This window comes from Podarcis gaigeae (assembly GCF_964106915.1).
Source record: "Podarcis gaigeae genome assembly, chromosome: 4".
In the NCBI taxonomy this organism is placed as follows: domain Eukaryota; kingdom Metazoa; phylum Chordata; class Lepidosauria; order Squamata; family Lacertidae; genus Podarcis; species Podarcis gaigeae.
The window spans coordinates 33,063,731-33,078,049 of record NC_139677.1 but is presented as its reverse complement, the minus strand read 5'-3'; the positions used below and the strand labels follow the sequence as shown (position 1 = coordinate 33,078,049).

The 14,319-nt window shown below is 43.4% G+C and overlaps 2 protein-coding genes across 8 annotated transcripts in view; one reads left to right on the top strand and one right to left on the bottom strand.

The window, feature by feature from the left end:
- Nucleotides 1-464: 464 nt before the first annotated feature.
- Nucleotides 465-6,621, top strand: RPL31 (ribosomal protein L31). 2 transcript variants are annotated; one of them, XM_083735701.1, is made up of 5 exons: nt 465-526; nt 3,048-3,154; nt 5,040-5,165; nt 6,092-6,204; nt 6,553-6,621. In XM_083735701.1, the coding sequence occupies exons 2-5, from the start codon at nt 3,048-3,050 to the stop codon at nt 6,582-6,584; spliced, it is 378 nt and encodes a 125-aa protein (XP_083591827.1). In that variant the 5' UTR covers nt 465-526; the 3' UTR covers nt 6,585-6,621. The 2 variants fall into 2 exon arrangements, with proteins under 2 accessions (XP_083591827.1, XP_083591828.1); XM_083735702.1 differs by having other exon boundaries at nt 505-2,165; nt 2,506-3,154.
- Nucleotides 6,622-6,860: 239 nt separating this feature from the next.
- Nucleotides 6,861-14,319, bottom strand: part of TBC1D8 (TBC1 domain family member 8) — a 50,390-nt gene continuing 42,931 nt past the window's right edge. For all 6 annotated transcript variants that reach the window (XM_083735436.1, XM_083735435.1, XM_083735439.1 and 3 more), the window contains 9 exons: nt 13,775-14,060; nt 13,250-13,379; nt 12,953-13,051; nt 12,181-12,249; nt 11,206-11,449; nt 10,516-10,581; nt 10,089-10,178; nt 9,616-9,716; nt 6,861-7,758 (listed from right to left, as the gene is read on the bottom strand). In XM_083735436.1, the coding sequence (XP_083591562.1) occupies nt 7,309-7,758; nt 9,616-9,716; nt 10,089-10,178; nt 10,516-10,581; nt 11,206-11,449; nt 12,181-12,249; nt 12,953-13,051; nt 13,250-13,379; nt 13,775-14,060 (1,535 nt within the window). In that variant the 3' untranslated portion in view covers nt 6,861-7,308. The remainder of the gene's footprint in view (nt 7,759-9,615; nt 9,717-10,088; nt 10,179-10,515; nt 10,582-11,205; nt 11,450-12,180; nt 12,250-12,952; nt 13,052-13,249; nt 13,380-13,774; nt 14,061-14,319) is intronic.

Sequence of the window (14,319 nt, the reverse complement as noted above, 5' to 3'; positions counted from 1 at the left end):
AATGCACACACACCAAAATATTGGACCGCAGTGTGGGAATAACGGCAGCCGACTGCAATTGCATACAGTGCAAAGTTGGTGTGAGCCGCTCTCTGCCCTAGTTTGCAATTTGGGGGTGTTCATGATAACCACGGTAATCAAGCAAAACAAAAAAAAACCGCCGTGATTTTTAAAATCACATTTATCACAGGCAGTAGAGATCCTTTATGATGTTGCATCACCGCCGCCACCAAACCATTAAGACTCCATTAAGCAGCTGACACCTCTAAGGAAATGGTGCGCGGGCGGGGAGGGGGAACAATTTTTTAAAGCGTTACTAGCTCCTCCTCCTCCTCCAACGTGCCCGCCATAGAGACGGCCCAACCTCCTGCCGCTATCCCCTCTGGGAGCGCCGCTTAGCAACTGGTGGTTCCTGACCCGGAAGCGCTCCTCGTATTTGCATTCGCCGTCTCTATGGCTGTTCCGGGTTCCTTGGTTTCCTCCCATAAGCCCCGGCGCCTTCCTTTCTGGTTTGGTCCTGAGCAGGGTAAGTAGCTGCGCTGGGAGCGGTTCTTGTTATCCGAAGCCATCCGCTTCTGTGGGCCTCGCAATGGCGAGAGCCCGGGTTGGGTGGCTGACTGGGGCGCTGAGGAGTATTGGGGGACGGGTATTTCTAGGCCTGGCCTTGAAATCTCGCCTGGCGGGATTGAGATTCCTTCCCTCCCCCCGCCGCTGCCGCCGTGGCTCCAGCCTGGCCTGATATTACCTGAAAAGGCAGTGAGGACTAAAGCCATAGGACTTAGAGGGAAGTGAGGCGGTCCAGAAGGACTGTTTTTTGGGCACGCGTGTCGTAGAGGACATGGGGATGTGTGTTTGCAGCCTCAAAAGCCAACTGAAACAAAACCCGGCAATTCCATTCATATTAGTGAAAATTGGGGGCAGGAGTTTTCGCCTTTAGTGTTAATTAACATTTTGTGTGAGGAAGCAATAGTTTGGTACCGTTTGCACGTTGTGCGTATGGCGCTGAATCATGTTTCAGTGCTGTATTCTTACAACTTGCAGTACTATATTCTCATAAAGGGGGGGTCTTCAACAGAATATTAGTTTGTATCTTCTGGCAGAGTTTGAGCCGGGCCTCCCTTCACGAAACTCAAGGTGTAAGAAACTCAAACCGGGCTTTCTACTCCAAGACTGCTGTGTGGCATAAGATAACTTAAAGCTGCTGCTGTTCTATAAATTCTGTCTGTGTGTGTGTGTATACACACACAACCACAGCATTTTTATGTCCCCCCGCAAAAAAAAAGTGCTACAGCTGCAACAGCTCTTCCACTCTGGTTCTCTTTGTGGCCTTCACATAAACCACCTGCTTGGCCATTATGAGAGCAGCATGTTGATCTATATGGGCCTTTGGCCTGATCCAGGAGAGCTCATCTTGGCATTCTAGCTGATACTCAGCGTTCTTGGATTACTGGCTCTGCTTTTCCCTCACGGGCTATATTTTTTTGGGGGGGTAGGAGGGTCCCCCCATTGTCCCTAAATCACACCATTGCAACTCTAATCTTGTTGGCACTTTCCTGTTATTAGTGGAACTAGAGCATATAGAGGAGAGTAAAGGCAGGGAGTAGATGGCACAAAGGAAGAATCTTTCCATTCACAATGCTGGAGTTGCAAGCGTACTTTCAGATTGTGGCACAAGTTTGAAAGTATATCTGCCTTTTCTTTTTCTGTCTTTTTTTAAATGTCCACATTAGATGCTCAGATCCTGATTGCAGATTTTCCACAGGCATCTGGTCAGAACAGGATATTTTACTAGATGGGCTATTGGCATGATCCGACAGGGCTGTTCTGTTAAAAAAAACATTTTTGAGATGCAGCAGAGTCAGCTGCTTGTTGTGTAGTAAAGTAATTTTAGCAACTGTGGACTCTCAGCATGACAGGGAGGCTGGGAGAAAATAAGACACTGGCGTTAATAAACTGGAAGCTTTAGGGGATTTGTGCAGTGGTGGTGAAGAGTGGGAGCCATGCTGAATTTTATGAACAAGTTGGTGGCCTAAGGTAAGCCACTATTTCTGAATCCTCCCACAGTTGAAGTATGATAATATTCACCTGGCTCACAAAGTTTATGTTAGCATTAATGGGGTAGTCTATTTGAAGTGCTTTGACATGCTACAGGCATTGCATATACCGTATTTTTCGTCGCCCGAAGCACGGGGAGCCCTCCGCTGCCCCAAGCCTCGCGTGTTCAGCGGGACCTCCCGCCGGGCACGCAAGGCTTGCGGACACTCGGCGGGGCTGCAGGCTGCTGCCCGCAAGCCTTGTGAGCCCGTGGGAACTCCCGCCGGGCTTGCAAGGCTTGCGGATAGCTTCCTGAAGCCTGGAGAGCGAGAGGGGTTGGTGCGCACCAATTCCTCTCGCTCTCCAGGCTTCAGCGAAAGCCTGCATACGCCCCATAGGACGCACACACATTTCCCCTTCATTTTTGGAGGGGGAAAAGTGTGTCCTATGGGGCGAAAAAACTGTAAATAGAAGGTATTAGCAGAGCTAGTTTCACTTCTGTGGAGGTATTTGTTACCTGTTCAGGTACTGTGTTCTTGCACATGAATGGTCAGAGACAAGTGTCATGGATGAGAAGGACTCCTTTATATGATTAGGATCACAGGGTGGTTAACAATATAGAAACAAAAAAATACATAACAGTAGCAATCGAAAACAATAATTCCCCCAACAGTTTTAAAGGCCATGGATTGTTCAGTTATCCAGAGGCCTGGAAGAAGACTAATGTATTTGCCTGTCATCTAAATATTAATAGCATGTCAGAGAACACAAGGAGAGACTGCGACCAGGCTTTTCAAAGTCTTTTTAGAATTTTAGTCAACAACTAAAATGGTGGCTTTACATACTGGATGGCCTAAAAATCTAGGCCATCTATTCCAAAAGGAGGAAATGCTGAACTCAGAGCCTCTGCATTTGGCAGATGTCTGTTTCTGTCATTTTTGCTCTTATCATTGCTTTGTGGAGCTACTATTGTGCTGTGTAAAGCAAGGCTTTTTGTGTTTTGACATGTGCAGATGGCTCCTGCAAAGAAAGGTGGTGAAAAGAAGAAAGGACGATCAGCTATCAATGAGGTGGTTACTCGGGAATATACTATAAACATTCACAAACGGATCCATGGCGTGTAAGTGGCAGTCCTTATTTTTTGTTCTTTCATTTTTTGAAAATGTGTTACACTGTTATTCAGTGCAGAAATTGGTCCAAGTGACTGTATCATCAAACATTGGAGTTAAAAGCTTTATCTTGTTAGAAGTACCATACTGATTGTTCCCATGTAAAGAATCAGTTGTACTACAGAATATCTGACATTCTGTTGTAAGCCAAAAGGGTTACGGGTGATCCTTACGGCCCTTTTATATTCAGGTGCAAGGAAAATGCAGCTGTACCAGATTTTAAGTTAACCAAAAGTGTACTGATTGGAGTTAGAAATAGTTACCTAATATTATAGTTTACAGGAATTGTATTCACGGGTTTTAAAGAAAGCATTTGATTGTGAAAATAAGTATGAATACTTATTTGCTGAAAAACTGCAAACCCTACACACACACGCACACACACACTGGTACCTCGAGTTACAAACACCTCAGGTTACAAACTCCACTAACCTGGACGAGTTACCTCGAGTTGAGAACTTTCCCCTTGGATGAGAACGGAAATTGTGTGCCGACTGCGCAGCGGCAGCAAGAGGCCCCATTAGCGAGAGCACGCCTCTAGTTAAGAACAGTTTCAGGTTCAGAACGGACCTCCGGAACGAATTAAGTTTGTAACTAGAGGTACTTGTGTGTGTCTGTGTGTGTGTGTTTGGGCCTCACTTCAGTGTTCCAAGATGTGTGATTGTTTGGGGGCGGACAGACAAGTAAAAAGCCTGATAGAAAACACCTACAGCTTGAGCCAATAAGTAAATTCTTATAATGAGGTGTTGCAAATGCTTGGCTAAATGACATAAATATGTTGACACTTCTATTGTAGTTAAACTCACTGGTATCCTGGCTTTGGGTTTAGGATGCAAGGTCACTGTTAAATTCAAGAGACATTGGGTAACTTGTGTAATGTTAGCACTATGATGGAGGGGGAAATAGTCTCTTGGGTGTACTGTTGATGTACAATGGAACAGGTTTAGCGTTCTTCCTGTTTATAATGGGAGGTATTTGGAGTTCATGCTCTAGTCACAAATCTGAACAGGAAAAAACAGTAGCTTAATTTCTGTACATTCATGAGTTGTGGTGAAGCTGATTGAATCTTTCTGTGCTTTCATCTCATCTCTGGCTGAGCTGGCTTAGTTTGTGTTTGAAATATAGTTAATGGAGTGTGAAAGAGCAAAATTTTTGCAGAAGTCCGTTTTTAGCTTTGACTTTTCTGAAAAATCTTCCCAACAGCAGGCCCAGAATGAGCTGGGTATTAGAAGGCAAATAAGGAGACCCTAAAATTTATGATTCATCAGAAACTCAAATTTTGCCTTTGTAAGCCCAATTATCATTGCTGAGCCTCCTCAAATTACTTCTAGGCCTTCCACCAGCCCATCTTGGGTAACTAGTGGTTTTATGCAGGTTTTATACACTGTAGGTGCGGATGAGGAACTTTCTTCACAAGGGACCCTGTTCCCTTCTAGGAGCTACATGCTGATAGTGGTGAGACCAAAGTCAGAAGTGGGCAGAGCAAGAGATGCAACTTGCCTTTGAAGGGCAGGGAACATTTCAGCCACACAAAACCCAGGCTGTTGTATATGTGCACACATCCACCCTACTCCTCTCACAGGGTTAGGACTCATTCTAGTCAGGCGAAAGTACTTGAGCAAGAAAGATAGGGGAGTGTGGCTTGAGGAGAGTCCTGAGTCCATAAAGAGGCTTGGATGGCCACAATTGGCCCCCGTTCCTGAGGCTCCTCATCCCTAGGATATGCTATTCAGATGCTGAAGTCTAGGCACAAACAGGGGTTCCTGAGGTTTAGGAGCAGTGTTTTTTTGTTGTTGTTTTTTCATTTCGCCTACTGGATATTTTCTGTATTCTCAGGGGCTTCAAGAAGCGGGCTCCTCGTGCTCTCAAGGAGATCCGTAAATTTGCAATGAAGGAGATGGGGACTCCTGATGTACGCATTGACACCCGCTTGAACAAGGCTGTCTGGGCAAAAGGAGTAAGGTATTGTGACGAACTTTTTTTTAGTACAGAGGGACACTCTAGTGTTACTGCACTAGTACACATGTGCTTAGGATATGGGGTTAAGACATTACACTGTATATTGGTGCAATATTTCAAAAATGTACCATTGCCAGTCATCTTAGTGGCAGTTCAGATATCTAGGCATTGCTGCTATTTCTATTTTTATTTAATATCCACTTTGGCATTGAGACATGTGACAAGTTACTGGAGGGATTGGCAGAGGATTGGAGCTGCATTTCTATGCTTAGTACAGAAGAGAGAATTATTACCCTTCTCTGTCATGCCAGCCCTCACTCAACTGCATGGGGTTTCTATCAATCTATTGGTACCAGGCCAAATTGGAATAATGTTGCTTTGTTACCTAGGATTAGGATTCTCAAATCCCTTGAAGAAACAGCTAGTATTTGAACTGTGGCTCTAAGTATGTTCTCTGGGCTGAGCATTCTGTATTTTCTCGAGAATTGCTTCACACTGGAGCAATCTTCACTCTTAAATGGATTGTGGAACTAATGCTGCTTTTAGAATACACCGCTTCTGGGCTAACAGGGTATGTGACAAGAGTGGGTCTGATCCAGGGGTAGCCACAGTGGTACCTTCCTGATGCTACTGCACTCCAACTAGCATCTTCAGCCAGCATGGCCAATAGTCGAGTTCTTTTTTTTAGAACCAACAAATTCATGCTACTTATAAATCATCATGTTAACTTATAAAAATAAAAAATGGCTTTTCTTGCCCTTGGACATGAAGAAGAGCCTTGAAGGGGAAATTATTAAATGTTAGGATTGCAGAACTGGAAATAGGTGGAGTGGAACTTCAGTAAATGTTGGTGTTGAAATATGCAAAAAAAAAACCACACCCACCCATGCTTTTATTGTATTGCAATCATACTTTCACCCTTTTTCTAGGAATGTTCCTTACCGTATCCGTGTGCGTTTATCCAGAAAACGCAATGAAGATGAGGATTCACCTAATAAACTGTATACACTGGTCACATATGTGCCAGTTACCACTTTCAAAAGTAAGTGTCCCCCCCCCCCCCCCCCCCCGATTGTAGAATAACAAGGTGGGTTGCTGCCCCGGATTGTATTTCTCACAATGTCAGAGATACTTTGTAAAGTTGTCTGTGTGGCTGGTTGCCATTTGTTGTCCCTACCCTGATGAATGGTATCTATCTGCAGAACAGGGAGGGGAGGCAATTTGTAGCATTTCCTCTCTCAAAATCTCCAGAGAGTTAGGGACTTTTGGGAACCTGCAGGAAGGGAAATTGCCTTCCTTCCCCATTCCACACTATAATCTAAAATTAATGCATGCTGAATATGGATTGTGTATTCAACTTTAACTAATGCAACTTCCTCCTTCTTTACAGGCCTACAGACTGTTAATGTGGATGAAAACTAATCTTTCATTACAATAAAAATGTTATGACATTACTTTACGCAAGTCTTTTTTAAAGTCTAGTTATGAGGCGATTCAGGTTGCTTTGGCTCCCAAACTGGCTGGCTAATATTTCTTCACAAAGCTCCCTAGGATGTGAAATTAAATCTTTGGTCTTCTGTTGACTGCAACTCCTGTCAGCCTCAGCCCTTTGATGGTCCAGGAGCAACACAGCAATATGGAAGAGTGAGTGACTGCAGATTCATTTTGAAGGTGAAGGTGCTATTTGAAAAGCAAAAGTTACAAAGGCATTTTTATTGAAATGTGCACACACAGAGACATGAAAAGCAGAGTCCATGTACACTGAACATTCAGCAAGACATACAAATCTTGATGTCTTGATTTGTATATATTAATATATTAATGGTTTCAATTACCAGCATTGAAACAAGTATTCGGTATTAGTGCAAAAAAGGCAACTATACATAAAACCTGTAGTCGGTAGCCAGACGGCACTTTCAAACCAGGAGTTCAGCTTTTTGTCTTTGAAATATTAACACATCTGCAGCAGTATTCATAGGGAAGATGGCCTTTTCTTCCTAAATTACATTCAAGAAAACAAATGTCAAAACCACATTAAATGTGTTTTGGTTTTAAAGCTCTTCAACTGAAAATGTATCAAAATAGTCCAAAAAACTTAATGTTGCAAGATGCGCTTTGGTGTAACATGAACTGCCTGGGAGATTTGCTATGGTACACTTAAAGGTTCGGTCTCACCTCGTGATGATTGGCTGGTGCCATTTCTTTGGAAGGTATATTGAGCTACCCTTGCATTCTCCAGTTTTAATTTCAGGTCTAAGGATTTTTCAAAGAAGTTGACGAGTGACTGTTCAGTTAATAGTGAAGCCAAGATATGTTCAAATGAAACAATCCAATCCCCATCAGTTATTGGTAAAGATTCTGCATTCTTTGGGGTCTTCACAGTGTCAGTAAAAACCACATCTTGATCAGAGGTAGATGCCTCAGCCTGGAAGTCCTCAGTAAAGTCATCTGAGCCTGAACTGCTGCTTCTCTGACCCACTTCTCCAATCTGAAGTAACAAAGTAGTCACAGTGGCAATGGCTTGATACAACTCGTTCTCTTCTGGGTCTTCATGAAACATGCTGTACAAGGTCTTGCAGAATTGGATGAACTCTCGCTGAAAAACATGACATGCATTTTGTTGTTGTTGTTGCCTGCAGCCTTAAAAATGGAAAGACTAATAGATAATTCCTTTCCCTTGCAGGTAGGTATGAGTTAACATCCACATTTATAATCCTCAAAGCAATTACACAAACTTTTGCTTATATGGTTCACGAACAGGCAGTTTAACTGTTAATCAGTCGCCTAGCAGTTCGTTGGGAACCAAGGTGGACCAAGTACTAGAATGTCACTTCTTCAGAAATCCCTGTTTAATGTTTCTGGGAGTAACTGTTGAAACAGGCACACAGTGGTAACTCCCAGAGTAAACTCAATTGCTGGTGCTATGCAGTGTTCGAAGATACATGGCAAACACAATGACTGGCACTTTTCAGGAATTCTCACAAGTCTACCTAAGACAGGTGGCAACCATTTTGTGTGGGGTTCCGTTCCTGGCATGCCCTGCTCCCATTCTGCCCTATTCTAGGTCCCAAAAGGACCTGCGTATCAATTGGACATACCTAAAATAGTAAGGCAACAGAAGTTATTTAATTTATCCACCGCCCCAAAAAGATACTTCATTAGCCCACTTCATATGTTAAAGTGAAGGAGGGCTATACATCTGGGGGGCCCTGACATTGGGTACCTCCCCAAATTGTACATGGGACAGTGGAAGAAGGGAAGCCTAGATGCGTAAGGTTTCTGTGGAATCAAATTGGACTGCACTAGGACCAGAGTGTGCAAGCCTCCAAGGAAAGGCTTCTCTTCAGACATCCATTCTCTCTCTATGTTGGGTCAGGGACTAGCCTGCATTACTGCAAGTGGTTCCAGTTTTGATATGGTGACATCTACCATATTTCTCGCTCTATAGGACGCACCTTGTTTTAGAGGGGGGGAGAACAAGAAAAAAAAATTCTCCCCCTCTCTGCCCAGCACCCCTTCAGCGAAGCGGCAGGAGGCACTGTGCAGAGAGGGGGAGGATTCCCTCCCCCTTGTTTCCCCCCTCTAAAACAAGATGCTGTTCAAGGTGCGTTCAGCTGCCTTCAGGCGGCTACCTTGGAAGCCTGGAGAGCAAGAGGGGTCGGTGCGCACCAACCCCTCTCACTCTCCAGACTTCAGGTTCCTTTCGACCTGCTCTTTGGGGCTGGCGGGGGGAAGCTTGTGGGTACTGGCGGGGGGAAGCTTGTGGGGCTGGCGGTGAGGGGAAGCGCTGCTTTCCCCCACCACCAGCCCCAAAGAGTAGGTCGAGCAGCAGCGGAAAGGCGCGCAGCCTTCCCATTGCTCCATGAGCTCCTCGGGGCTGCTGGGGAAGCCCAGGGCTATGGCTTCTTTAGCCCCGCGACCCTCTCCCGGCTGGTGAGGTGGCGCGCGGCTATGGCAATGCCCCCACCTCCTGCAAAAGTCCACAGGAGCCGCGCACCCTTTAAGGAGTGCATGGCTCCTGTGGGCTTTTCTATGAGGAGGAAGAAGGGACCGACTGGCCGCGTCAGTCCCTTGTCCCTCCTGGGGAAAAGCCCGCAAGAGCCGCACGGAGGTTGTGTGCGGCTTTTGGGGGCTTTTCCTGCCTGCCTCCCCCCAGCATTCGTTCCATAGGACGCACACACATTCCCCTTCATTTTTGGAGGGGGAAAAGTGTGTCCTATAGAGCGAAAAATATGGTAGTTTTAACTGTCTCCACACACCCCACCACATGTTTGTCAACAGGTTTCCCATCCCTGAACATACATTTTGTCCAAATAAGCCAACTTCCCTTGAGCGTTGAGCATTTTCATGAGTATAATGATAGGCGACCAAATGCAGAAGTAGCTTAGGCAGACCAATAGATGCTTACATTGTCAAAACTCCTGAGAATGCATCTTAACATCTCATGTCTTACCTGGCACATTTTTGGTAGCTCTTTTTCAGCCTTGGCATCTTTTTCTTTGGCTAAGTCCTTTAGCATCTGCTTCAATTGTTTCTGATAATCTATGGTGTCACCTGGAGAGCAGGATATGAATGACATTATAATTCATTTCAACAAAGGAGGAAGGAAAATGTAAATAAAATGAATTTAGGGAGCTCTGGTGAATCGGACGAAAGTCTAGTCTAACATCCTGTTTCCTATGCCTCTTGTGAAGCTCAAATACAGGACGTGAGGGAAATAGATTCTCCAGGAACAAGCTCAGTGGCTTACTGCCTCTGAACCTGCAGGTATCATGTGTAGGATATAGCCATCCGTCACTGACAGTTTGCTTTTGTTTTAAGCCCTTTTATAAACCATCCAAGGTGGTGGTCATTAACACAGGCAATGAATTTCATTGGGGCAGGGTAGGGGGAAGCAGATACCCATTTGCAAACCAGATCACTTACCATTTGATTTTCCAATTACTAGCGGCCTTGAAGTTGACAACAAAGGATTCTTCAATGGTGATTGGCTGTCCCTGTCTTTTTCTGTGAGGGCTACAAAAAAGACCATTGATGATCACAAAATGTTTATTTTAGGCGTAACAGTTCCTTGTGGGTTCCTATGTTTTCCCTTGTGGCCCCTAGGGAGAGGCTCAAAAGCCTCACTTCATACAAACATTTTGGACCCACCATGAACAGCCTGTTATAGGAGGAATGTTACTGGTTCATATAAAGGGAGGGCAAGTGGTGCTGCAGGAAGAAACTGCAGGATATCAAAGCTGAGTCACTATGTATACAACTGCACTTTAAACACACTAGCTTTCCATAATATAACAAAAATAGGATGATGCAAGCAGTATGAAAAGGGAGGGGGATCCTGTAAGATTCTTACCAGGAGGAATGTGCAGCTTGTACAACAGTTTTATCTTTTCATTCATTTCTCCATTGTACATAATATCTGTGTGAGGAAAAAAGTGTATCAGAGGCTTGACCTTCACACTTGAAGCACAAAGGAATAAAACTTTATGTGAGAAACCATCATAGTATCTGCAGGCAATTTGGTTTAGAACCTAATCTACACGCTTGACCCTTGTGTAAATATCAAAAGTCATATAACTGAACTGTGGGCTGGAAGGCACTTGATTAAGAATGCCTGTTGTCCCCAGTTTGCATCTCAAAAGCCTCCCAAGAGTTTCAGATAGAAATAAGGTCTCGTGCTGAAAAACAAAACACTTGCAGATTTTAAATACCAATCTAAGCCACCTGTAAGGGAAGCTACTGCCTATCCTTTGGCCAGGCTAAGATTTTAAGGGTTCCACAAGCACTAAGGGATTCAAAAAGAGGACTGTTAAATTAATGTAAGTCTTGTGGAAAAGCATATTTGAAGCTTCCACTGTTTCTTTGTACACAACAGCATAAAATCTCAGGACCCATTGCAAGGGTGTCACAAAACGTTTTGTGACCTGGAAGAATCCTAAAAAGAGACAAATTACCAGGAACATGCACACCACATGATATTTGGTCATCCTGACTGGTGTATATAAGTTCCCAATGGCCATTGCATCTTTAGAGATGTATTTACCTAAGCAGCCAGCAAAGGCTTTGAATTCAATGAGATGGTCCAAGTTTTCATCCAAAAGCCGGAATGTCCTTTCTGCTAGAACTTCAGTATGTTCACCACATGTCCAGGGTGAAACAAGTTTATACAGGTTAGTGAACTGCCGAGAGTCAATTCTGTATTGCTCTGCATAAGGTCTGCTTGGATTGTGGCGCTGAATTACAACTGCACTATTCCATTCCCAGTAGCAGCTTATTAGATGTTCTTTCTAAGGAGAATTTTTTAAAAAGAATGAAACATTACAGGGGGAAAGACCCAGATACAATTACAAAATCTGGACGTAAAACAATGAACCTGCAGGCGCTCCTGAATTTGGCTCTTGCCTTTGCACGGTAACTACATTCCAGTATGTTTTCTACGTGCACCCCTCGCAATCCAGCCAAGTAGGCGGCATTTTCACCACCCTAGAACACATTCCATCCGCACAAAAGCAGCTATGAAGGGGGCAGAGCAGGCTATGGCCTGCTGAAAGTCGCTAAAGCTGGGCAGAGGAGGGCTGCATATGGCACTCTGGGCCTGTGTTCTCCATCCAACTTACCCTATACCTTAAAAAAAAGTAGACATTGACAGGGAAAAGGAGCAGTTTAGAACAGGAGCAGGGAATCTGACCCACCAGTTGCTGTTGAACTATCATCCCTGACAATTGACCATGGGGGTTTGGGGTCAAACAACATCTGAAAGCATGCAGGTTCTACACACACACACACACACACACACACACACACACACACACACACTTTTTCCATCCTTGAAAAAGGTACCAAGGATAAAAAGGGAATAGCAAAACTAATAGTAAGCAAGACAGGATTGTCTGGTTGATTTCTAAGATATCTGTCCATAAGCTTAGATACAGATCTATAGATAGACCTGAGTATGGTTAACACAGGATATAACCTTTCTTTTCTGGGATTACATGCATTTTTTCAGTGTTCTGCATACCTTAAACAAGCCATACAGTTCTTCCAAGTCTTCTGGAGCGATGGAGACATCCGGGATGACAACTCTAAGCTTAAGAGAAAACAGGAGTGAGCCTAGTGGCAACCTGGCATAGCTGCTGGCAATATCACTTCTCACAGCAACTTAGTATAGTTAAAATCTGGAATGATTAGGTATTCTACCTTTCTTGTGTGTTACCTTCTTGTCTTGTTTTAGAATCATAATCCTGACACCTGTTTTATCAAGTCATCTCCTGTCTATACATCTCTTGCCCACCCAACACTTAAGTATCAACAACTTTCTCCTACATGGCAGAAAAACAGGGAATGAGAGATAATCTATTGCTGTCCTCCAGTGCCAAGATCCCTAGCCCTTTCAGTTTATAGCAAGGTGTGTGCCACTTGCTGGATTAATTTGCCCACAACCAGAGCTACCAAGTTTACCTGCCAAGATTTTGTCCCCTTGCCCTATTTGCGAGGCAGAGAAGCACTTTCCCATTTGGACAAGAAACAGAAATAACAAATCTCAAGTGGCTTAACTCCTCTCCTTCTGCAGCTTTAAAGCAGAGACATTTCATATGGATGGTGTCATTCACAATACTGAAGAGCTCTGTATTTTTTGGTGTCACATTTTGCTCCTTTTAAAAATCAAAATTAATCGTTAGGTAGATTTTCATATGTTTCAATCTATGAGCACTGTAGAAAACCCTGCTTATGGCATGTGCCTAACACATTTTTAAAATAAATGAAACATTCTAACTTTTGAGCATTCTCACCACGTTCTGTTTAGTGGTTTCTTCGTGGCTTTGCAGAACACGGATTCTGTGTTTGTAGCGCATGTGCTCAATCTGCTCCACAGAATGGTCTCCAAATTTCTAAAATGCAAGAATCGATTTTTGCTTCAGCCTGCATCTCAGTGTACATTTTAAAATATATAATATAGTATGTTTAAATCAGAACATGTACTATATTCACCATAGCTGTGCTATCTGTATTTTGACTCAACATAAAACTAATATTTAAACACTTAGTGAGTTTCCAACCAGATCTTCCAACTACCATTTCACTGTTACCTCATAAGAATCCCGAATTAGGTCTGCTATTTCTGTTGTAGGACAGGGCTCTATATCATCACTGAAAAAGGCATGCTGGTTGCCAATCAGGGGCAAAGGGCTTTCCTCATTCTTAACATGATCTAAGAACCTGAAATAAAGGGGGGGGAAAACATTTAAATCCACTTTTTGTTAATGCACTCTGTTACACTCAGTGTAAAGCAGTGCTAGATTTCACTTCTTATTTTTTAAATAGGCACCTTATTGAACCAGATCAGGCTTGTTATCTGCCTAGAAGCTGTTCCCAGGTGATCATACCCCTTTATGAAGCCAGAAACTGCAAATTTTTTTTGCTTTAGGGAAGAAATTAAAAGTAGCAACGACTTATCAAGTTTCTGGAATATGTGGTTCTTTTCTTTGAAAATAGCTACTAAAAAGCATGTTCGGAACAAGTTTCTATCATTTTATTACTGTTAAATAAACAATTTTTTTTTTAAGCAGCAGTGTTAGCGTTGCAGCACTGATACATAGTAGTCAGAACAATACCTGCTCAGAATCATCAAGGCATGTCCATCATCTTTGCTGTTGCACAGTTCTACAGCATTGGCTTCAAGGATAGCCAAGCCAAACTGGAAAATGGCTTTGATCCCATCAAAGAAGAAACAGTCGACAACATTAACAGCGCTTTCTAGGGGCATGATACTGAGAAAGAGAGTGAGGAACCACGACAGGGAAACGGAAGCCAGTGTGGAAAGGTCTTTCATATGTTCAGCCAGTTCTGGCAGCCGCTCCTTGATTAGCTCTTCGAATATAGACTGATCTACCTGAGCACCTGGAAATCACAGCAGATAACGTTAGCCAAGGTTGAAATAAATAATTCCTTTAGCTTTATAATTTAATACAATTATTTTATGGATTCAAGCCTCATTCCTCCTCTTAAGAGATCACAATACTGAGTTATAGAATGGTTTCAAAGCTTTATAAAAGGGGGGGGTGGGGAAAGCATCTGCAACACCCTTTGGGGAGCATCTATGAAATAATAATATGGCAGAACTTAACACTTCAATATAAAAAGTGCAATAAAATGTAAG

What these genes read in the sequence shown, in the direction of transcription:
- RPL31 (XM_083735701.1), top strand. Translation starts at nt 3,048, where the DNA reads ATGGCTCCTGCAAAGAAAGGTGGTGAAAAGAAGAAAGGACGATCAGCT. An exon ending in GTCTGGGCAAAAGGAGTAAG is followed by an intron (nt 5,166 to 6,091) that starts GTATTGTGACGA and finishes CCCTTTTTCTAG; the next exon opens with GAATGTTCCTTACCGTATCC. An exon ending in GCCAGTTACCACTTTCAAAA is followed by an intron (nt 6,205 to 6,552) that starts GTAAGTGTCCCC and finishes CCTTCTTTACAG; the next exon opens with GCCTACAGACTGTTAATGTG.